Genomic DNA, 24,159 nt, shown 5'->3' with positions numbered 1-24,159 from the left:
TCACAAAAGCTCACTTGAGGTTAAAAATGTTTGGTCCAATGTTAATTTTCAAAATTGTTTGCATGTTTTTTTTTTCTTTTGCAAAACTATATAACTATTACAGTTTGCCATAAGGATATCTAAATTGGAAATTTATAATAATAGAATAAGCTTTATCAAAAGAACGTATTTTTTAAAATAAAAAAAAATAAGCTCGATCAATTAATGCAGTTGGCATTAATAAAACTTGAATACTATGAGATGAAGTAAATTGTACGTGTATAAGACAAACAGAGAATGCTTACTTTGTACTCCAGGCAGCCATAACAATATAGACAATAAAGATGTATGCAGCATATGGCATTAACACATCCAGTTCCCCTATCTAGGCGATATGATAAAAGCTGTAGAAGTTCTGATCACATTTAATTGTATATTTAATATCTGTAATGTTTGTCTTGTCATATAGAGGGATAATATTTGTGGCCCCTGTAAGTGATGGAGAAGTTTCATTAGAATCTTTTTTTATATTTATAAAATTAAATTTCATGGTCTTAATGAATTGTGTTTACAGCTTAGCAGAGATGCATGTACACTATGAGGCGCCGTTTTAATATTTTTGAGGTATTTTCTGATATCAAAAAAGAAATTCTTGATATTAATAATTTAAGGGGCGTCGTTTTAATATTTCAATGTATTTTCTGATATCAAAATATCATTTTGGAAAAAAGGATTAACCCCTCTATCATCAGTGTTAATTATTTTGTTTGTTGTTGTTTAACGTCTCTTTCGATTATTTTTCACTCATGGAGACGCCACCCTTTATCAGTGAAGGGCTTCAATTTGTTACTTATTCTCGGCACTCAACCCTATACTCTGATCGATATCGGCAGGCATAACGGGGTAAAAGTGGTAGGTGTTCAATTCAGGATTAACATGACTAATGAACGCGTTTTTTTTTATTTTCTTTAATATTTGTATATCTATAGGCCCCCTCCTACACATGACTGCATTTATGTATTTATCACGTGAAGATGATAACAAAATTAAATTTTGTATTGACCCCTTCTTGATAAATTCAAAATTATTATGTTATATTTTTTATCTAAGTTGCATTTGTACTAAAAACTGATCGAGTTGTTCCCCTTTCCTTGACTTGCTTGTGGGGAAATAACATGCGGTGGTCAAAATGTTTATAGGTCCAGTGGCCATGATACAGACGATTATTTTCTGTATTTCTTCAATCCAGCACATGATGAAGGTCAGTTACATGAAAAGTAGGCCTTGTATGTAAACAACTTGTGTATAATATAACTTTAATATGGCAACTTTCGGTTTGAACACAAAACATTATTTATCAAATACTTCCCCGTCCTTCTTTGAGTGTGAAAAAGAACAAATAATGATGCTACGGTTAGAAATAAAATGAATACAACTTTCGTCAGCAAAACATCAATATTGTCATTTGATCTTCAGTATGTACAAATGCTCCCATCTTTCATTTCTCAACACACTGTCTTAAGTTTTAAATCGTTTTCTCTTGAAACAGTTTTTGATTGATAAAGATAGCAGAGGAGGAGAGAAAGAGAATCACCCCCCTAAATTACCGGACTCTAAGAAAGGATGTGGATGTTGCAATAATTGCTCTGTGTCAGTGAAACAAACAGCAATTACATACGGAGGAATAGATGCACCTTTCATGATGTGTTTTAATCATAGACCATATCTGTGTGCATATGCTTGTCTTGATTGCAAAGTCCCCGTCTGTTTGAAATGCACAAAACAAGAACATAACAAACACAAGATAGGTGAACTATTTGAACTGATGGAGGAAGCAACTGCTGCCAAGAATGACCCAAAGAGATTGTACCATTTAAAAGATATTCCCTCTACAGACTGTTCTACTTGGTCTGAGCTACGAAAGGGCTATGGAATCATACGAACTCGAGCTAAAGAACAGGCAAAGATTCTCCATTCCATGGTAAATGAAATTCTGCGAGAAACTCTAAATTGTACAAATGAGATGGAATTTAGAGATTTGGAATATTTGAAAAAAGTTGAAAAAGAATCGAATTTATTAAAACCGTATGGTGAGGATGAGTTCCCCAATATAGAAGGAGTATTTACTTATAGAGATGAAGAAGGCTTTGGAATTAAGTCTGATTACTCAGAGACTAAATTCAGAGCACCCAGATTTCTCGAAGGTATACCAAATAGCAAAGAAATTAAAGCCCAATTTGGCAATCTTAAATCATCAATAATCGAGAGAAGAAGACAAAAAGAGAGAAAATTAATGTTTAAACCAAAACTTTTATTTGACATCGATTCACGATCTAAGTACACTCTTTATGTGAGGTATTATCATTCAAACAGGATTCTTCAAAGTGGAACAGGTCCAGAATTGTACATTTTTAACGAAGAAGGAGAATGTTTAGATAACGTTCAAACAAAATCTGGACACGGTATGCCGACAGGACTAGCAGTGATGTGTGATGGAACCATACTGTACACTGACTATAATTACAAACTTATTAGAGCGATAAAGTCAGATAAATCTATAGAGGTACTTTGCCACACAGAGGGCAAACCAAATGGCATTTGCTGCACACGATCTGATGACATCATCGTTTGTCTTCAAGATTGTCCCCAAGGTAAGGTCGTCCGACGCGACCGAACAGGAAACATAGAAAGAGAATTCGAACACGAATTCTTGAAGGATCCAACAGCAGTGTGTGAAAACATTAACAATGACATCTGTATCACGGAGGAAAGCATGAGGAACGTTATAGTGACCGATGTCGATTTTGACCTAAGATTCATGTATGATGGAAACCTGAAACTCGGCACTTTCAAGAAATTTACTCCCCGTGACATATGCTGCGATACTTTTGGACATATCCTTATTGCTGATTTCAGCAATCGAGTGATCCACATGATTGACGAGAATGGTCACTTTATGCTTTACCTTCTAACAAAAGAGGATGATCTTTCTTACCCACATGGACTTTGTGTAGATGGTGAAAACAGACTGTGGGTGGCTGAAAGATTTTCGAAGAAGATTAAAGTTTTCCAGTATTTATTATCTTAAAACATTATAGTCTCTAGCCAGTTTACAAAGAACCGGATAGTAAACAGTTGGCATAAAAAAGCTTTCTTAAGAAACAAAAACACATTTTTTAAAGTAGATTTAAAAAACAGTAATAATGACTACAAAAAGAAATTAAATGGGTTGTTTCCTATAATATTTATTAAAATGCAAAAAAAAAAAAAATATAAAATAAATGAAAAATAAATAAATTACCTTGTTGATTTCCGTATAAGGCGTTATTTTTACTGCTGTAAATTTTTACCAATTTTGGTTTAAAAAAGGTGATTTAAATTTTTACGCGTTAATTTTTTACGAATAGACCATGTCCGTGAAAATCATCGGATCAACATACAGCATACTTCAGCAAGAAATGTGCTACATCATCTGCAATGAATACTAGTAGTTGTTGAGAACAAATGCAAAAAAATTGCTATATATGTAACGAACAGACGCACGGATAAACATGAAGTAGACATCGGATAATCCCTTCCTGTGGCATGCCTCTGAAAAGAATGTGGTAAAATTTCAAGCATCTGCGATGAGAAGATGCCGAGAAATCTGCGACGAAAATTTTTATGTATGGTACGGACAGACGCACGGATTAACAGGAAGAAAACATCGGATTTGCACAAAAATAAATCTCATCATATGGCATGCCTCTGCAAAGAATGTCATAAACTTTCAAGAATCTGCGATGAGTAGTTGCTGAGAAAACTGCGACGAATTTTTTCATATATGGAACGGGCAGACGCACGTATAAACAGGAAGTAGACATCGAATTTGCAAATAAAGCACATATTATGGCATGCCTCAGCAAAGAAAGTGCTAAAATTTCAAGCATCTGCGATGAGTAGCTGCTGAAAAAACTGCGTCCAAAAATTTTTTATGGACAGACACACAAGGGTTAAACAGTATACCCCCTCTCCTTCGGAACGGGCTATAAAAACCCAAATGCAGGTGACAGGGGTATATTGGTACACAAGTAGGGGAAGTTAACAATTGAAATCACCACGTTTATCATAAAGATTTGTTGTAAGTCTACCATTAAAGTATTTTTTTTCAAATATTAAACAGTTGTACCAGAGTCTGTAGCATATTCAAGCTTACTAGTTTATTTCGACTCGACACATGAATGGAGGTAACTATCGTCGAGTTGAAGAACACAGCAATTTTTTCCCTTCAATTGAATACCAAAATACGGGGGCGCAATCCCATAAAAATTCCAATTGGATTGATTGAATAAATGTTGGTTTACGTCTTATTCGATAATTTTTCACTCATATAGAAACGTCACCATATACCGGAGGAAGGCCTCAAATTTTTACTTTTACTCGGCACTCGGGGCCACTGAGCAGTGAAGGATTTTACTGAGCAGTGAGGGATTTTACTAAGCAGTGAGGGATCTTACTGAACAGTGAGGGATTTTACTAAGCAGTGAGGGATCTTACTGAGCAGTGAGGGATCTTTATCGTGCCAATGCCAGCCGTGACACGGGGCCTCGGTTTTTAAGGTCTCATCTTAAGGACCAAACAGATTGTTGAAAGACCTATCACTAAATAAACTATTAACTAAAATTTTCATCCTCACATATTTGAAGACAACCAGGATAACGTTTTAAAAGCATTTTACAAGAGACGTTAATTTTTTGATTCTCCTTTGCATAGACTTCCTCGGTGCACTTATCTTTTTCATATGTAAACAGGGCAGCCCCTAGCTGGTCGAGATTAGCGGGACTATAGGAACGAATTCAACCCCTAAGTTCCAGTCAACGAAACACATTTTCCATTGGAGATTTTTATAGAATCCACCGAGGCCGGTTGATTTTAATTGGTAAATGTGAATACATGTATGTACGAAAGAATCTTGACAAACTCTCACAATATTTTCATGGGGGTGAAAATGCTGAATAATTAGGATTACGACGCACATGTGGCCGAGTGAGAGTATCACAACGTGACACGGGCACTGGAAGTTAATGTAAATATATAGTATATGTATGTATATAAAAAAAGACCAGTAATACCTGGTGCATCAATTAAGTTGTACTAAAATATTTTAAAAACCTGGCATCATCAATATGACCTGTTTTAACTTTCAACACGTTTCCAACGTGATGTCATACAGTTAACGTAATTTTGAAAATCGATTTCAGTGCATAGTACATATGCACATCTAACCAATTTTCGGCCACTCAGTCAAAAGTGTTTTGTATATCATGATAATTGTTTTTTTTGTTAGTATATTGATAAATCCTTGTTTACAATTTGCTGTCTATTAGAGTTCTCAACTAAAATAATCTTAACCAAATATATAAAAGTTAAGATTTTGTGCAAATGTTCTGAAAAGAAAAGGAGTAAAACAATTTTTAAATAAGTAAAAATACTTTCAACTTCGCACTAAAAGTGTTTCTCTGACTCCAAATATTATATAGCTTTGTTTATCGAAAACTATATGTAACCTGTTTTTTCTTCAAATGTTGCGTAGTTTCCACATTGGGAAGCAAGATACAACAAAAGACGTAAACGCCACATAAAAGATAAAATAAGCACACCAATTCAAACTGATCACTATTGACATGTTCCTCTGTTTCGCTTTGAATCCTCGCTTTATGAAATCCTCACGTATGTCAGATATTTCGTTTTGTTTGATTGGCTTATATCCGAGGTCACGTGATGCTTTGTTGATGCAAAAATAATTGGAGATGCCCATCTTGTACACCTAAAAGAATAGTTACATTTAATTTAATCCAAAAATTGATAAATGCTAAACATATAGCACACAACTTGCTTTTGTGTTTTGCCTACCTCCATTCTTGTTAAAATAGGTTGGAAGTGGTAGATCCCTGACACTATGTAAAGAACCATCTCAATCATCCATGCTGCTCGAGATAACAAGAAATATATACATTTCTGTACCACATTCTGAATTCGCCATCAATGCATAAGTAAAATGAATATATTGCTTACCAATAGAGCACATCAACCAGACTGGAACTTTGAGCCTTGGTAACGAGTAGCCCAGGCCTTCTATCTAGAAGAAACGGTTTTATTACATGTAAAACAGTCTTATTTACATACAACTTGCGTATATACATTAACAACTGAAGGACACCAATCGACAAGGTTTCAAAATGGCTCTGTTTCATAGTGTTACTTACAAGTGGACGGAAAAAGGCAAACGTGTTAATAGGTGCCCCATCAGATATAAAGTAGGCCTGCCCTGCCTAAAGAAATTGAAATAGTGAATAATGCTTTTTCATATTATGTAAAGATTCATTCTCTAATGATCTTTCAACATTTTTCCAAATGACTCCTGTACACACCGCTATGTAGCCTTTTTCTTCGGTCAATGCTTTGGCAGCCAAGATGTGGGCCTGAACCATATTGTCCACGTGTAAAAAGTCTGTTAGAGAATCGGTGCCGAACAATGCCTGAATAACTCCTGTCTGTGCCATATTCTGTAAGAATGATGCTTATTTTAGAACGATCATTACAGATACATTTTTGAAGTCAGAAACCAGAGATATTTCTGTACATTGAAACTATTTATATATTGCAAATATGTTCTTAAATGCTTATTTTTTTCTATTTTCTAAATCAATATGCTTAATTCACCAATTGATTAACATGAAACACAACATAAAATGAGGCACGGTTATATTTCAAATTATCTGAAAATTTAAATCAGATAGTAAAAAAAAATATTTTACATTACTGATTTTCTAACTTAACTAAATCATCATATATTTGAAAATGAAAAAAATGTATAGAGAAAACGAGATTTCAAAGATATGCATTAACTAGCATTGAAAGCATCTTTGCCTCACCACCACTCTTGGTATATGACGTTGTTCTCCTACACCATACACTCCCCCTAAACGTAGTGCGCATGTCCGGAGTACATTCTTCTTGTCAGCCTCCAATACGTTTTGTTCAGCAATTCTCTTTGTTTTTGAATAATGATCTAAAAACTACATGCAAAAGATTTGCTCATTGTGTCAGAATGTCCCAGAAAATACATGTACTAGTTTTGATGGCAAATTTTATCAATAGTTTATTCTTCATCTCTGTCATATAATCGACAAGCAAATGGATGTCAATGAACTGCAAAAATAAAATGTTACTATTTAAAATGAATCCGAATTCATGCCTTTATTTATACAGGTGTATACAAAATCATTTCATTAAATTAAAATTATACTGGTTCACAAGATGGTTGATGCTACATGTATATACGGGTTAAACCTGCATGTAAAATTTCAACCTAGAATTCCGGTTGATTTTCGTAAATTAAAAAAACACCAACAATAACATTTTGATTTAACCTATACAGAATCCCATATATTGTATACACTTTATCAATCTTAAACTTATTTAGATTAAGGAAAACAAGAACCTACATTTTCTAATGGCAGATAGGGTAAGGACTCGTCTCCATTACAAATCTCCTGACCTCCAAAGACTACGTTGTTAGAACTGGTATATACCAAACGTCTAATGCCGTGTATTAAGCATGCTGAGAAATGGAGAGAAAAATTTCTTTGATGTAAAACAATATATCTAAAGTAGTGATTTTGTCAAAAAGCTGATTTAAATGTGTTTTCTTTACCCTTGATGACATTTTCTGTTCCTTTAATATTAACTTCTTCAATCAATTTGGTGTTAAACTATAATAGAAAATTGAAGATTGAATTTTTCAGGGAAGGTGATCACCTGAGCCATAAAAAGTAAAATTAGAGAAAAATCTATAATTTTAGTAGAATAGAAAAGCTCGAAATTTGTCCATAAGGTTTTGATTTTTTTGTGAAAATCAGTTTCACTAAACACAAAATACCCCGGTAATATGAGAGAATTAAACTTAGTTTCCTTTATTTTCATGACAATGGTGGTCATTTTGAAAATTTTAAAAATTGCAAACTTTGTACTTCATTATTTAAAAAATATACTATTGCTGTGAATTTTCAAAACCATAACCGTTTTATAATAATGAATATCAGCTTTGCACCTGTTCTTTGCCAGACATTCCATATGACGCTAAATGATAAACACAATCTGCTCCTTTTAAAGATGTCACTACAGCATCTTCTTGAGTCAAATCACACTAAAACAGACCCAAATAAATTATTCACATTTCTCGAAAAAAGACGAAAGAAAATGAATGCAGTAAATAAACTAAGTCCAAAAAGCACCTTTTATTAGAGTTTAGAGATTCATTAACCTAATAAATTATTATCAAGTTAAGATTAGAAATATCCCTTTTGTTACCTGTATAAATGACATTTTGTTCGTCAATGTCCATTCTGGAGGCACTATATCTACTAAGATAACTTCCTTTCCCATGTCTGCCAACCGTTTGCCTAGTTTGTATCCTGTGTAACCACCGCCCCCAGTTACCAAATGGACATTATCGGCGGTTTCACGCGTCATTTGATGTTGTTTTGAAAGAGAGGCTGTCTCCATCTTCCCAACCTTGAAAATAAACAAAAGTGTGTGAAATGCATTCATCTTTAAAGATGTTTGATTTCCACTTAATTGTCTTTTGATGTTTCCACTGTGGAAAAGAGACAAGATATATACATTCTTGATAAATAATAAAATAAAATCAAACAACAGTTGTCCAAAATGGGCAAATATCAATGTCTTACGTCAAGGTATATTGCTGACCAAAAAAAAAAGACCAAGTTAGAAGAAAGAACAAAGCTCAAAACTATAAAGCATATATTTTATGAATATGGACGCTGCTATTCACATCCAGCAAATATAATGAAAAGAGAGAATTATTCAGCCCTTTTCGTTTATACATAAAGCTAATGGGTCTTTGTTTGGTACTTAGTTTGCATGAATATAATAATCAAATTACATTTACTTTGTCCCCTAATCTAAAGTAAAACGTATCAGATATACTAAACTATTTTAAGCAAGTAACTAGTCTTTCAAGACCTTAAACAAAAAAACAAAAAAAAAAAGACCTTGAAGGCATGACATTTCTTCCTAGATCCTCCAAAATATGGCTGAAGTTTATGTATATTTGACTTTCTTAGAAAACCAGTCGCCTGTCTCTCTGGAGAAGTATCAGAACTAAATTGACCAAGTATCGTCTATAAGATGAAATTGTCGAGCATTTGATACAGTGGATAGAAATGCATTGTTCTACAAATTATTAAAGCTAGGTATTGATGGCAAAATGTTAAGAATTCTTAAAGCTATGTATGAAGATGTGAAAAGTTGTGTACGTGTTAATGGTTCCCTCACAAATTTTTTTGATAATGAACTAGGTGTTTTACAAGGGGATATTCTATCTCCAATATTATTTTCATTATTTTTGGAGGATCTGGAGACAACTCTTCATGAAAACTTAGCATGTGGCATCCAAATTGACCAAATAAATATCTTTTTACTACTATTTGCAGATGATCTAGCCATAATAAGCGAAACGCCCAATGGGTTACAAAACCACCTTAACGTTCTACATACATACTGTCAAAAGTGGGGCCTTAGTGTAAATGTAGATAAAACGAAAGTAATGATTTTTCAAAAAGGTCAGTCAAAAAGGGGATATAATTTCACATATAGTGATAATGCCCTTGAAATTGTAGATAGTTTTGCATATCTTGGGTTGGTGTTTTCTTCAAATGGACTTTTTAATAAACATGTAAAAATAACATCAGAAAAAACACTTCAATTATATAATGCATTTATGAGTAATGTTCAAAAATTGTCTCTAGACTGTAAAACAGTGTGCGAACTTTTCAACGTTGCATGTGTTTCAAAATTGAATAATGGGGCAGAAGTGTGGGGCTTTATACCAGCAAAAGAATTAGAAAGAATACATTTAAAATTTGGTAAAAGACTACTGGGAGTAAAAACGTCGACATGTACCCCGGCTGTTTATGGTGAATTAGGAAGAAAACCGGTAACAGAACATTTCGCATTATTAAATATTGGTTTAAGATTCTCAGATCAGAAAACTGTCTAATAAGGTCAATTTATAATTATGATTCTAAGAATATGGTTTCAAATTGGATTATTTTTGTAAAACAGGCCCTTTTGTCTCATAGTTTTGGAGATGTATGGTATTTCCCCGAGTCAGTAAATGAGAAGGTCTTTTATATGTATTTTGAACAAAGACAAACTGATTGTTTTTTTTCAAAAACTGAGAGTAGATATAGAAAATGCTCATCCTCTTAAATTGTTTAAATATCTAAACCCAACCTTACAACAGGCTGACTATCTTAATTATATATATTATGAAAAGCACAGAAAATCAGTAAGTAGACTTAGATTATCTTCTCACTCTCTACGCATTGAATCTGGCAGATATGATAAAAAATGTCCCACAAGTGAACGAAAATGTATATTTTGTACATCAAACGAAATAGAAGATGAATATCATTTTGTTCTAATATGTAACTTCTATACCGAGTTAAGAGAAAAATATATTAAAAAATATTATTATGTAAGACCTAGTATGGCAAAATTTATTGAATTACTTAATTCAGATTCAGAAAATATACTTAAAAAACTGGGGAAATTTGTGTTTGAATGTTTTAAAAAGAGGGAAAACTTTATCATACAGTAGTATTAATACAGTCATGTGTAATACAAAAAAGACACCTGCATTGTTCTTTGTACTTTTTTTTTGTTTTTGCTCGCATTTTTTTGCATTTTTTCCCCTATATATTTGTATAAAATTATGAAATAGCACCTGTGTAACACCTGTTAACCATTGTTTATAAAGAAATGTTATATGTGGCAATATATGTAATGTATAAGCCAATAAAGATACTACTGATGAAATAAACGTTTTGAATTTTGAGCTTAGCAATAACATTGAACAGAGAAGGTGTTATAAATTAAGTCAAGGAAAAATATGGGAACCGTGTATTGCCCATCCATTTAAAAAAAAAAACTTTCAGTGTCTAAATTGTTAAAGTCATACTTTTATTGCTTGCATTTACACTCATCTCAGTATAAGAGGTTTGAAAGACATTTTTACTGCTCATATGTCTGTCCAAAAAAAAACCACCCTAAGTTTTTAGAACTTAATACACCCACCTTGATAAAAGAAAGAGAATAATACCAATATTGTAACAAATTACATTGTTTAGTAAATAGGAAGAAGTAAAATTTGACTTTTCCGACGAACACTTCGGGACAATCTCATAAATGAAATTGATTTACCGATCTTTTTAGTATATGGGTACATGTACCTTTATTCTGTTTATGTTATATAATACTGTGACAAAGTACAGATACTTAAAATTCTATGGACTATAAAGTTCCTATGCGATATGGTAAAGAAATAATTTGCTGTCTGAATTATGGTAGAGATAAATTTATAAGGACGCATTTGACTTTCCTATAATAGGAAGTCTGAAATTTATTCAAAAGATGTACCAGAAAATGTTCAATTATTATCAGAGAATTTTTAAATGACTATGAATGATGAAGGACAAAAAGTAGGAATACACGATTTTAAAAGTATCAATAAAAGTTTTTATCTATGTACCGGTAGTATGCAACAAATTTTTCGAGAAATAAAAATTGATTGAATAAAATCTAAATTACTTATATTGATTTCCAATTGCTCGAAACAATTTAGAGGGAGAACGGATCTGAACTCGCTGACTAAAGAGATGCAAAAAAACATTAAATTTATTGTAAATTATTATTTGGGAATGAAATAAAGCAAAAAAAGGTATCGTCACCTTTTATGTTTTACTACCTATTACTGCCCTTTGAAGATAGACAACTAATGAATGAAATATATCTGAATGATGCAATATCTAAAAGGATGTAGGTACTTATTTTCAAACTAGAAAGTCAAGGCGTATAGTTTATTGAAAAAGTTTTTTTGGAGTGTAGGTACTTTTTTACAAGAAAGAAGGTTAAAAAGAATGGTTTATTGAAAAGGTTTTTAGCACAGAATATAATGTGTGTTTTTAGATAAGAAATAACTAAGTAATGAAAATTAGTTTTTATAAAAGTATCTTTAATATTTATAACATAAATTGTGTGTTTGAATTCTCAACTTTGCTATCCAATTTCGGGTAAACATACTAATCAATTTTAAAACTAGTAATTGAAAAAGATTTGAAAAGTTAGAAATTCTAAATCACACTGAAATAAGAAACATTTTCAAACCCTTTTAAAGACATAGCTTTAATCTTAAATTCACTAACCTTTCAACACTTTAAAAGGAAAATATGATAACATTATATTCAATTACCTCTATGAAAATGGTCTTAGATACCTGTTAATGTGAACAAGTTTTCTATCCCAATTGATGTTTTTGAAGACTAGTTGCCACGGAATTTTTGTTTTACACTAAATATGGCATTTTTAAATTTTCCAGTACTAGTTCATGTACAGCTTTCAATATCGACTAAAGAAGGTTCGATTTTCTTCTTCACCGGTGATTGTAAACATTTTCTTATCAGTTAAGAAATACTTTTATATTTGACCAATAAGATTTACGAGAAAACAATTACAAGCGTTTACTTACGTAACGGGATTGAATTTTGAGATAGCTGATATTCTTTAAAGGGAGGATGGCATTTACCAATAAATTAACAATACAGATTTAATAACAAATTTGTTTTAATTCTGCCCTTGATGATAATGTGTAATGCAACTTATATCTCCTAACTTTTAACACTTGAAACCTTTTCGACAGTTGTATACCTTTCCCTTCTCCCTCTCATCCGCACACCCTTTCCTCTCTCCATCCTGCTTCTCATCCCATCCCCCGTTTCCTCTACTTTTCCCCTCCCTTCCCTCCCATCCCCCTGCCCTTGACCCTCCCACACCTTTCCCCTATCTCCTAACCTCTATCCCTTCCCTGTCATCCCAAATCCCCTCTCCATTTCCCTAAATTTCCCTTCCCTCCCATTTCCCCTCCCTTATTTATTTTCCAATCTCCCTTTCCTCCCATCTCCCTTCCATCCGTATTCCCTCCTATCTCCCATTCCCTCCCAATCCCCTTTCCCTCCCATCATCCTTCTCACTCCCAATTCCCTCCCCTCCCATCATCTTCCCTTCCATCACACCCCCTTACATCCAATCCCCCATCCCTTTCCTTCCCGTCCCCCATTCCCAATCCCCTTCCCTCCCCCAATATCTTCCCCATCCTTCTTTCTCTCCCATGCCCCGTTTCCTCTCCTACTTTACACCAGTCTACGTTTGTTTTTGTCTTCAATTTCCCGCTGAAAAGAACGTCAACACAGTTTGTTAATTTTTTAAAGAAATGAAACAGGAGAGTATTTTTAACTGACAAAAAAAAAAAATAAATAAAAATAATACGTTATTCTTTTTTCATACCATTCTTTGCTCGTGGATTCTACTTAATATTTTTTGTGGATCTCGATGCTTTTTCGCTTCGATCTTTGTCTGCAAACAAATAAAATTGTTTTTTAAGCATCTCCACACTGTAAAAAATAAGTGTTTTATAAATAAACACCATATTGCAACAGATAATAAACACTTCAACATGTTTAGCTTTTAAACACCTCAAGAAGTGTTTAAGAAATAAACACGTTAGAATGTTTAAATTCTAAACACATGAGGTTTAATATTCAACACTTCAAAAACACAAAATGTTTAAAGATTAAACACTGAATAAACACTTAGAGTTTACTACATAAACACCGTGAGTGTTTAAAAGTTAAACATTTCATGTTTAATAAATAAACGTGTTCAACCTAAACATTTAAACACTTAAACATGTTTATTTGATGCAACAGATAATAATCACTTAAACATGTTTAAAGGTCAATTTTTAAACACTTCAACGTGTTTATTTTACAAAATAAATAAATACTTAAACGTGTTTATAAGTTTTCAACATTTTTATTTGAAACAAATATAAATCAGTACAAAACACACTGTAGTTGATAATGAATATGTTGTACATAAAGCTTTTTTAAATTAATAATTGATTTAATGTTGATTGAGGGTTCAAACTTTATAAACAACTGAAACATTAAATAACACATTTACCAATACATGGATACATTATTCAATTTTGGTTGAAAAAATAGAATTCTCAAAATAAACTAGCATGAAGATGTAAAATCTGCATCTTTAAACTAAACTCAAATAAATTGGTGTCGGGAGGGCGGGGGAGGGTCTTTGAAATATGAAAAAATAAACATTATCGCTTAATAAAATGAAATGTTTTTCATCAGTAAAATTTAAAACATTTTTTAAAAAAAGGTTAAATCATCTTTTTTAATAAATAAAACAAGCAAAATGATGAATAAATATGATACAAAAAACTGAAAATGATATTTGTTGTCTGGGTACAGCATGTATAATATGTACTTGTATAACACTAATAAATCTAGTTCTAAATGTTACAAGTTTATACTTTCACAAATGTTCAGAGTTTTAACCAAATAAAGGAATTTTTCCAGTTTTGAATTGTAAAGGACCAATTCTTGCTACTAAACAAGAGATGCCGGGGTATCACTCACTTTATATCCATATCATATTCTAACCGAGTTAAAGTCTAGCTCCTCTGGTTGCGGGTAAAATTCAGGTTCTTCTACAACGGATGATGATCTCCAGTTTCCCATTCTCCAAAATTGTATTCACCAAAAGTAGTTCTAATTCCTTCATATCCTGAAAGATGGATGAAAAAAATATTCACTATGCAAATTCAGATAATTATCTGTAAAAGAATACATAAAGACCGAAAAAAATGATTGTTATTGTTCACGCCAATTTAAATCATATTATACATACTGAGAAACAAGTTTTGAATAAAAATCTGCAATTCAAATACCTGTTAATCATACATGTATAAGCGTACATGTACAGTCTGTACACTAAAAAAAAAAATAAATGTTCATGTACCAGTAGGAGCAACCTAACAGCAAAAATTAAGAGAAGTGGGGGGGACTACCTTGTCCCAAGGCATTTTCTATCATGTATCACACTCCCTCAAAAAAAGTAAAGTTACCTTAAGGAATACATGTACATATGTATGTGCACGGGCTGGAGATGAAATTATTGTTGGTAGATGCGCTAGCTGCAGATCTGTAGCGTAATAGTTTTATGTATTAGTTATGGTCAAAGGCAAATACATAAAAACCATAACGCTACAGATCTGTAGCTAGTACATGTGCGAATGTGGTATTGTTGCATGTTAAGGAGCATAAATATTAAAGGGTAGGGATTATTTTCATTTATCAGGACCCAATGGTGTGTGTGTGGGGGGGGGGGGCTTTTTCTTTTAAGACTCACCTCTCACGGTTAAGTATGATCTTCGTTCTCAGGACTCACAGTAATAGATGAATGTCCCTGCAAATTTTAAAATTAGATATTAAATATCAAGACTACATAAGCATTTATTTGTCTATCTCTGCACATGGCCGGATTGCACTCAGACGATTACTAACTATAGGAAACAATCCTGCATTTCATAAATGAAAAGCATTTTAGATCTCTAATGTATTCAACATTCTTTTTTAAAAGATTTTACGTAAAGAAATGTATTTATATAAATATACCTCTTATTTCCTTGCTAGATATGGTGTTTCTTGTCAGTATGTGCGTGATTCTGCATCTTCTGCGTTCAAATGGCATGTTATGACATAATCAACTGCGTCATTTTCTATCATAGCATATTAAACACTGGTGTTTAATTTGCAGTTTCAATATAAATACCATGTGTTTAATTTATAAATATATATGATTAAGAAATGAACACTCGTGTTAAACACCGGTGATTAAAATATCGATACAATTATAGAAAATATCATAATATTTGTTTCTATTTCCTCTTTAACAGTTTCTGAAAATTTTGAAATTTTGGCACAAAATTACTACCAATTAATGTTAATTGTGAATGCGTTTGGTATGATCTAAAGTCAACATATTGCCTTGCTATTCGTATTTTTTTCTGTGTCGATAAATATCTAATATTATGTGCGGAATTACTTCGTAAATTAAGACACTGTAAAAACGACAAATTCATACAGCAAATACAGTGAAACCTGCCTAATCCGACATGCACTGGGAGACAAATTTTGCGTTGGAATAGACAGGGTGTCGGATTGCACAGTGTTAAAAACAAGGAAAATACTAAAATGGGAAAGAAAATCAATGTCAGAATTCACAGTGTTTCGGATTATTCAGGTGTCGGATTAGACAGTTTTCACTGTACTAAGAAGCAACACCTAATTTATTTTTTGATTTGATGCATATGAATATTACGTGTTTAAGACGGATGATTAAACGCCCTACTTATTGAACACCAGTTTAAACATCAGTGTTTATATATAAAACGCTAGTGTTTTGTATTTAAACCTACTATGTTTAATTGTAAAACACGACTGTTTAAAAATTAAACACAAGTTAAACATCATTTTTTACAGTGCATGAAAAGACATATTAAAAATTGTAGTTATACTAAGTTTCAACTTCTTGATTTAGAACTTTCAACGTAGTCAACACTTTACTTTGCGATGTGATGAAATCATATTTAGTAAGATGTTTAAACGTTGAGATTACTGTGCTTCAATCAAAATACCTCTTGCTTTAAATGTTCTGCTTCCTCCACTACTTCGGCCCAATTATATTCAAATTTCAAGATGTTCATCTTTTCGTCCTGAAAAATAGATAGGTTGATAACAGAGTTTTCGGTGAAAACATTTTCAGTATAATTTTTTTTGGTTTCAATTTTTATCGGTAAATTGAAAAGCATATAATATACTGAGTACGTACATACATGATTTTTTACATTTAAAACGCACGAAATAACTAAGATATTATACGTATACGTATTTATAAACAGGTTGGGACCAATCGCCAAAATGGGATATAATAGTCCGTTTGGGATATAATATCCCAAATGGGCTATAAATTTACAGTGCAAAAATTGTAAATTTTTATTTTGACAATTAATATCATAAATCCGCATCAAGAAACTTAAAAAGGAATAACATTTGGTAAGCAAGTTTTTCTGCAATCCTACAGTTTGTAAGATTGATCCCCAAGAAGTTAAGGAACTTCCGAGGGATCAATCTCCTAAACAATGGCCATGCAGGAAAACTTCTGTATATTAACATATTTGTATTAACCCCAGATTATTCCAGATATTGTCATTCGTTGGTGGCTGAAGATGTGTTACTTATATGATAAATAAATAATTAAATGTTACATGTGGATTAGATTGAGAGCGCATACCAGTTAAAAATACCCCCCCCCCCCAAAAAAAAAAAATCAAGGGTTTGACTGTTTTCCTTTTTTTCTAATAAAAAAAGTTGATATTATTAAGACATTATCGTATCTGGTTGTTCTTATTTATGGAGACGCTGTTATTGTTGGAGGTGGGGGTTTAAGAATCAAGGACGTTTCGGTTCACTGCTTGTTTGAATCGGCATATGTAGGTCAACAGATGGTAGGGAGTTGTCATTCAACCATTTTTGAAGCTAGATCTTGTCCGACACCGGTAGGAAAAATGTAGATATTGTAAAAATCAAGTGTGAACCGAGGCACCCCCTGATTTTCAAGATGGCGAATGGCGCTCCTTTACTCTTTTTATGTACAGTAAAAATGACATTTTTTAAAACTTGCTAATTTCGGCGAATTTTTAATTTATTTTAATGAGAGTATTCAGGCACACATAGAAAAACACATAATACACAAAATACACCATCCTGTAACCAAGCGCCTATGGTCTGTCAGCGTACATTTAGTACGGGTTAGTTGAAGTGTACATTTTTTCAGAAATTTTCGATTTTCACATAGAATGGGTTTAGATTCCATTTTCTGGACAAATGAAATAGATTTCTCATTTCGGTTTCCATCATTTAAGCGTTAAAGAAGAATGGAGACTTGACCCATTCATGTTCAAAAGTCATTTTTTGTAGCTATAGTTAACCCATTTTCCACTAAACATGCTTAATAAGTCGTTCAGTAAAATTAAATGATAAAATATTTGAAGATGACATTACTGAGAACATGATTTTAGAAAAATATAATTTTTCTGTGAATTTTGAAAATTCAGAAACATTTTGTCTAAGAGCGGGGGATTGCTTTAACTATTGCTACCTTCCGTGGGCTATTATCTTTTTTTTGTAAATACATCTTACATATACCGAAGAAGACCCCCCCACGTAACATTTACTGTCTGAAGAAAAAATGTCTCCGAAACGACTCCCCCAACACTTTCTAGTGACTCCCCCACGCTACCCGTTGTATACGGTGGAGGTACTGAACAGGAAGGTATCGTTTATTTTTTTTATTGGAAAGATTCAGAAAATCAAAGAATATCTTTATTCTTTGAGCAAGTCCCCTACTATTGAACTTGTCCTTAGAGCTGGCCTCAAGTTTGATGGCATTCCTCTAGAAACGTTTGAGCCAGTGTCGATTTCTGAGGTATGATGCGCCAACGAAGTCTTGAGAATCATAGGCGCTTGGTTACAGTATGGTGTATTTTGTGTATTATGTGTTTTTCTATGTGTGCCTGAATACTCTCAGTAAAATATCATATTTACTGTACTCTTTTTATATACAGTAAATATGACATTTTTTTAAAACGTGATAATTTCGGCGAATTTTATTTTCATGAGAGTATTCAGGCACACATAGAAAAACATATAATCTATCCTGTAACCAAGCGCCTATGTTGAGAATTAGATCCAATACCCACTAAAGTTTTGAAACAATGTTTGGGGTGTGTTTTGCCAATCATAACTGAAATTATCAAAAATCCTTCTCAGAAGCTACAGTACCATTGGATTACAAAAAAGCTATAGTGCGTCCCTTGATTAAGCGCCAGGGACTTGGCAAAGATGAATTCAAAAATTACAGACCTGCTTCAAATTTGCCTTTTCTATCTAAAGTATAAGAAAAAGCGGTGGCATCTCAACTTGAAAAACACTTAAACGCTTACCGGCTTCATGATAACGTGCAGTCGGCCTACCAAAGTAGTCCCTCTACAGAAACTGCCCTGCTACGGGTGCACCATGGTGTCACCTCTGCATTGGATAAGAATTCATGGGCTGCTCTCGTAATGCTCGATCTCTCGGCTGCATTCGATGTGATTGATCATGATATACTAATCAGTCGCATCGAATACGCGTTTGGTATCACAGGATTCGGCACTTTATAGGATAAAGTCTTGTTTATCTGGTGGAAGTCAACAAATTGCGGTAGGGCCGACATCCTCGAGAGTTTTTACTCCAGTTTGGTGTACCACAAGGGTCTGTTTTAGGACCTCGTCTATATTGTATGTTCTCTAAACCCATCGGAGAAATTTGCCGGAGACATTACATGTATTACCATTGTTATGCTGATGACACACAGGTTTACCTGATTATTAAATAAATAGCTAAACCAGGAGAAGACTGAACTCATCATATTGCCTAAGGAGGATTCATATTGATTGATCATTTTGAGGCCAAAAGATAAAAAAGTTCAAGGACATAAATTCAAAAATTTTTATTTTGCTTCAATTTTTAATTTTTTATCATATTTCATCGAATTTGAAAAAAAGGACTTTTCACAAGGATATACACATGTAACTACTCTTAGTATCCAAAATGTTTGTTTTGAATCAATGATTTTTTTTTTCAGAACTAAAGCTGCTACTATAGTTACTATTTGTAGATATCTGAATTATAAATAAAATATTTGATTTATTACATTGTACACACCAAAGAAGATGGGCACATTTGGCGGGTGATCTGCAGGAATCATTTGTACGAAACATTTATGGTTTAAATGTCCATGATTTGGTTGGCTGAACATACCTGGTCAGATTTTACAAACACGTCCATGGTTTTTTTTTTTCATTTAGTTTGAAAGACATTGTGAAATTGCAACATTTATGTCCATTTTTTTCTAGGGGTTACTATAACATAGTAATATTTCACAAAAAATAAAACCTAAAATATATTTAATGCATAGATGCATGATACGTGTACATGTACATTATAAAATTGAAGATTAGAATTGATTTTGCTTCAGAACCAAACTGAACCAAAATTTATCTAATTCAAAATTTTAATACATCAGTACATAAACCGAAACTGACAAAATAAATGGTTGCTTGCCTGAATAAAAAAAATTAACGCCCCATGCCAGGCTCGAACCAAAAACTTTTCGCTTCGAGTGCACTGAACAGGTAGGTTTACTTCCTGAGCTACACCGCTACACATACTCAAATGACTTTAAAAGGACAAAGAGGCACCACATTGACACATTTGGATTTTTAGGGGAAAAGTTCATTTTTCGTGGTCTCTGGGTCTTCTCTCCATTTTTTAAAAAAGTGTATTCGTTTCTTTGAATGAAAATACACACTAATAACGTTTCAAAATCATGGAGAGAAGACCCAGACATAGAAAATTTTTAGAAAAATGTGTTTCAAAATGAACAATTTTGTACCAAATGTTTGATGTGGCCAATTTTCAGGGTTTTTTTTTTTTTAGCAAATCAAAGCTCAATTTCGGGAAAATATTTTCCGTTCCTGTTTCACATGAACCCGATAAATTAAAAGAACGTAAAAATTTCATGTGACATGTCAATAAAATTTTCACTTTTCAATTACGCCCAGGTTCCTGCCGAATGCCAATCAAAAGCGCCCTCGTTCTTTATTAAGATCTTCTGGTAATAAAAAAGCTCATGATCAGTTGTGTCTACATTAATTTGGCAGTCACTTACACATTCATTAATGTCATATACATGTAATATACCAAACTTTTCCTCTGCTTTTAAGGGCTTGGAACCTTCTGCTTGAAAAAACATGCAAACATGTTAATTCAAGCAGGCAGCATTAAAAGTTTTGTGCTTTTTTCGTTTTGTTTTTGATTCTTTTGATTTTTTTTTTTTACTTGTCTTTTCTTTTTCTTTTTGCTTTTTTATTTTGAAACTCTTCCCATTCATTTTTTCATTTGTTTTCTTTTTTTCACATTCACTTATAATTTTACATAAACAAATCACAGTGTACATGTAACATTAACAAATCACAAAATAACACTTTCAAATCAAAAGTTTACATTTTTTAAAAACACAAATCATAATACAATGAACATTAAAAATTAATTACTTTTCTTGCATATTTAGTTATATCAGTATACAGCAAAACTCGGTTATAACGAAGTCGCAGGGATCAAAGAAATTACTTCGCTATATCCGTAATACGTTATACATGTAACCGTTAAGAAATTCATTTAATATATATATATAGCTGGGGATCCAAGATGACTTTGCTATATCCTTGAATTCGCTGTATCCGTGTTTGTACTAAGCGAGTTTTACTGTATAATAGTAAATACATTCATTTAAGTGCACAATTAGTAAATAATCAGAATTTACTATTAACTAATATACAAATTATAACTGGTACAACTGCTGACAAAATTTGTATCCCAGAAATATTAATTTAATATTAAATAATGATTACATGTGCAACATATCTTAAAATTTGTTAAATTTCAGAAAAAAATTGTAATAGCAGCATAAAAAACCTTAGAGCAAAATTATCAATTATAATTATTAGATAAAAAATATTAACATTAGAATATCTTCAAAGATAACTGTCTCAATGGTTACATTAGAGAAAAAGAAGGGAGGAAACTGGAGCATCCAAGGAAAACCCATGTGTCTGAGTGGGAGACCCTATACCCTCATAAACAGTCTTGTGTGTGCTTCACAGATCTGGCTTTCTGCATTTTCATCTTTCTCCAAATACAATCAAAAGAATATACCTCTTCAATACTTTACTTTTCTGTCAATGAGAACAAAAATGCTTATTTATTAATAACAGAATAAGGAAATGAAATGAAGTAAAGTGTCTTACAAAATGACATATGTATAGGTAACATTCCCATACCTGCTACCTTTGGTATTCAAAATGACTAGTACACTAACATAACTTCATCTTGATCCAGTCTCTTAATGAAGTGTGACACTAAAATCACCAAAGAATACTATAAAAAATAGTTCATAAATTTCAGCATTTATGATGATATAAACATAAATTCTCAAAAAAAAAAAAACATTTCTAAGTAAAATACTGTATTGAAAGTTATATTTGATATTTCATTTTCTAACAATTTAAGACAATTTTGTTCCAATGTAAATTTGCTCAGTTATGCACATTTTTTTTTTAAAAATTCACCCTGTTCTAAAATCACCCACTTCTAAAGCAGGGGCAACATTTTTTTTTTGCATAAAGTACTACTGGTATACAGCTCAAGGATCAGATATTCATTTGTTGTTTTTTAAAAAAAATCGGTTATTAATATGTCACATACCTGATTATTGACAGTTGTCCACTGTGGTAAGTCTTGCTGTTGGAAAGGTTAATGTCTATCAGTCTAGTCTTCCAGCTGTCTCCACTAATGTATGTCTAGTTGTATCTCTGACATTTCTGCATGCATCTTGGAGGGTTAACATCTATCAGGTTTATTTTTTCCCTGATTTTTCCACTGACTCTTATCTTGTTGTAGTAGCTCCTTTCCACATCTTGAAGCACCTACATACAGCAGTCTAGACACTTGCAGGGCTCAAGAGGCTAAAATAAAAAAAGGGGGGGTATTAATTTCCATGTATACGTGTACAGTATAATACAGATCAAGGATCAGATATTCATTTGTCGTTTAATTTTCAAGAAAAAAAGATTTTGTATCATTTATTATGTCACATGCCTGATCATTGACTGTTGCCCACTGTGGTAAGTCTTGCTGTTGGAAAGGTCAAGGTCCATCAAACTTTGTCTTTCAGGTGATTCCATCAACTTATGTCTAGTTGTATCTCTCATTTCCACATCTCACAGGGCCCACATCCATTGGTCCTGCCTTTTTCCAGTTTTTTTTCCACCAATCATGTCTATTTGAATTAGTACATTTCCAAATCTTAAAAAGTCCTCATCCATTGCCTTTTCCCCTTGGTTTTCCACCAATTCAATGAACTCATGTCTTGCTGTTGCTGAACATTTCTGCAATTTGAAAGATCCACATGCATTGGTCTTTCCATTCCAGGTTTTTCACCTTTGTATATAACTGTTCATAAATCATTAAAATACCCAGTAGTTAAATTTCGGTCAAATTCTATGATGATTTTTTTTCGGAACAATTTTGTGTTGAAAGCAAGTCAGTGCTGAAGTCCTTCCAATATGCGGTTAATTAAAAGATACAACTCATTTGAAGGTAAACTGAATTATAGGCCCATGTTCCTGTATGACTGTTATAGCTACTCATTTCCCTATATAGTAAGGGTCATCATACTTTAGTGTTACATTTTACATTTCCTTTAAAGTTGCTTTCACTAAATTCTTTTTTCAATATCTAAATAAAAAAAAAAAATTAAAATTAATTGACAATATCCAACACAGATTGAAAGCTCTCAGCACAGAATGAAAAAAAAAACAAGACCACAAAATGTAAAATAAAAACAGTTGTAACCAAAGGAATGTATCCTACCATCTTTATTGGAGCTATAGTCTTCTCTTAGTATAGTGCTGGGAATAGGGGGCTCCATCAAACCGTAACTCCACAGTACTAAGGATGGAGACAAGGCATTGAGAGGTCACAGTTCCTATAAAATTAGATGAGAAAAAACCACACCTTTTGGAATTAAACCCTTGACCAATTAACACCAAAGGTAAAATACTCAAACAAGTGTGTTAAGACTAAAAGTAAACATGAAACCAGAGGCCCATGGGCTACATCACTCACCTGAGCACATCATCTAGGAAAAAGCACAAATCAGTTCAGTATTGAAAAGTTTACCAGAGGTGGGGAGGGGGGTTTGAATTTTATACTACTTGGGAATGCCTCAAAATTAATATAAGAAACAACTTTGCTGTTCTTGAAAAAAAATGAATTTTTTAAAAAGATTTTCTTCCATTTGTAAAAAAATGATTCCCTAATTGTAACCCCTCCCTTACCCAAGAAGTCATGATTTGAACAGACTGAAATCTTTATTCATGAGGATGCTCACATGTAAATATAACTAGTTTTTTATACTTTGATCTCCATTTGTGGTCTCACAGGGGGTTATCATTTGAAAACGCTTGAATCTACACAAGCAGAGGATGTTTTATATAAATATCACTAATCATTGCTTTGCTATACTTGAGAA

General features: G+C 32.7%; 2 protein-coding genes and 1 long non-coding RNA gene across 4 annotated transcripts; 1 reads left to right on the top strand and 2 right to left on the bottom strand.

Annotated features, from left to right (window-relative positions):
• The first annotated feature begins 1,110 nt into the window (after positions 1–1,110).
• Positions 1,111–4,376, top strand: LOC134267529 (uncharacterized). Its single transcript, XM_062749723.1, has 2 exons — positions 1,111–1,240; positions 1,529–4,376. Exons 1-2 carry the CDS (start codon positions 1,169–1,171, stop codon positions 3,065–3,067), a joined length of 1,611 nt encoding a protein of 536 aa, XP_062605707.1. The 5' UTR covers positions 1,111–1,168; the 3' UTR covers positions 3,068–4,376.
• A 970-nt stretch (positions 4,377–5,346) lies between these two features.
• LOC134267526 (short-chain dehydrogenase/reductase family 42E member 1-like) lies at positions 5,347–24,150 on the bottom strand. 2 transcript variants are annotated; one of them, XM_062749721.1, is made up of 11 exons: positions 23,499–24,150; positions 8,332–8,535; positions 8,072–8,167; positions 7,676–7,733; positions 7,467–7,582; positions 6,894–7,037; positions 6,390–6,524; positions 6,225–6,290; positions 6,034–6,097; positions 5,872–5,945; positions 5,347–5,785 (listed from the first exon to the last, which is right to left on the bottom strand). In XM_062749721.1, exons 1-11 carry the CDS (start codon positions 23,499–23,501, stop codon positions 5,537–5,539), a joined length of 1,209 nt encoding a protein of 402 aa, XP_062605705.1. In that variant the 5' UTR covers positions 23,502–24,150; the 3' UTR covers positions 5,347–5,536. The 2 variants fall into 2 exon arrangements, with proteins under 2 accessions (XP_062605705.1, XP_062605706.1); XM_062749722.1 differs by lacking the exon at positions 23,499–24,150 and adding an exon at positions 12,320–12,431.
• Positions 20,881–22,589, bottom strand: LOC134267527 (uncharacterized). Its single transcript, XR_009992174.1, has 3 exons — positions 22,332–22,589; positions 21,908–21,985; positions 20,881–21,802 (listed from the first exon to the last, which is right to left on the bottom strand). It is a non-coding gene; the product is annotated as an uncharacterized LOC134267527 (long non-coding RNA).
• Positions 24,151–24,159: the final 9 nt, after the last annotated feature.

Source organism: Saccostrea cucullata, unplaced genomic scaffold (genome assembly GCF_032062105.1).
Source record: "Saccostrea cucullata isolate Sc308-1 unplaced genomic scaffold, CSIRO_AGI_Scuc_v1 ctg9165, whole genome shotgun sequence".
Taxonomy (NCBI): Eukaryota; Metazoa; Mollusca; class Bivalvia; order Ostreida; family Ostreidae; genus Saccostrea; species Saccostrea cuccullata.
This window is presented reverse-complemented; position numbering and strand designations above follow the sequence as displayed.

Coding starts and splice junctions, on each gene's coding strand:
- LOC134267529 (XM_062749723.1), top strand. CDS start 1,169: ATGTTTATAGGTCCAGTGGCCATGATACAGACGATTATTTTCTGTATT. Junction 1,241..1,528: donor CAATCCAGCACATGATGAAG/GTCAGTTACATG, acceptor CTCTTGAAACAG/TTTTTGATTGATAAAGATAG.
- LOC134267526 (XM_062749721.1), bottom strand. Junction 8,168..8,331: donor ACAAAATGTCATTTATACAG/GTAACAAAAGGG, acceptor GGTCTGTTTTAG/TGTGATTTGACTCAAGAAGA. Junction 6,291..6,389: donor AAGAAAAAGGCTACATAGCG/GTGTGTACAGGA, acceptor CAATTTCTTTAG/GCAGGGCAGGCCTACTTTAT.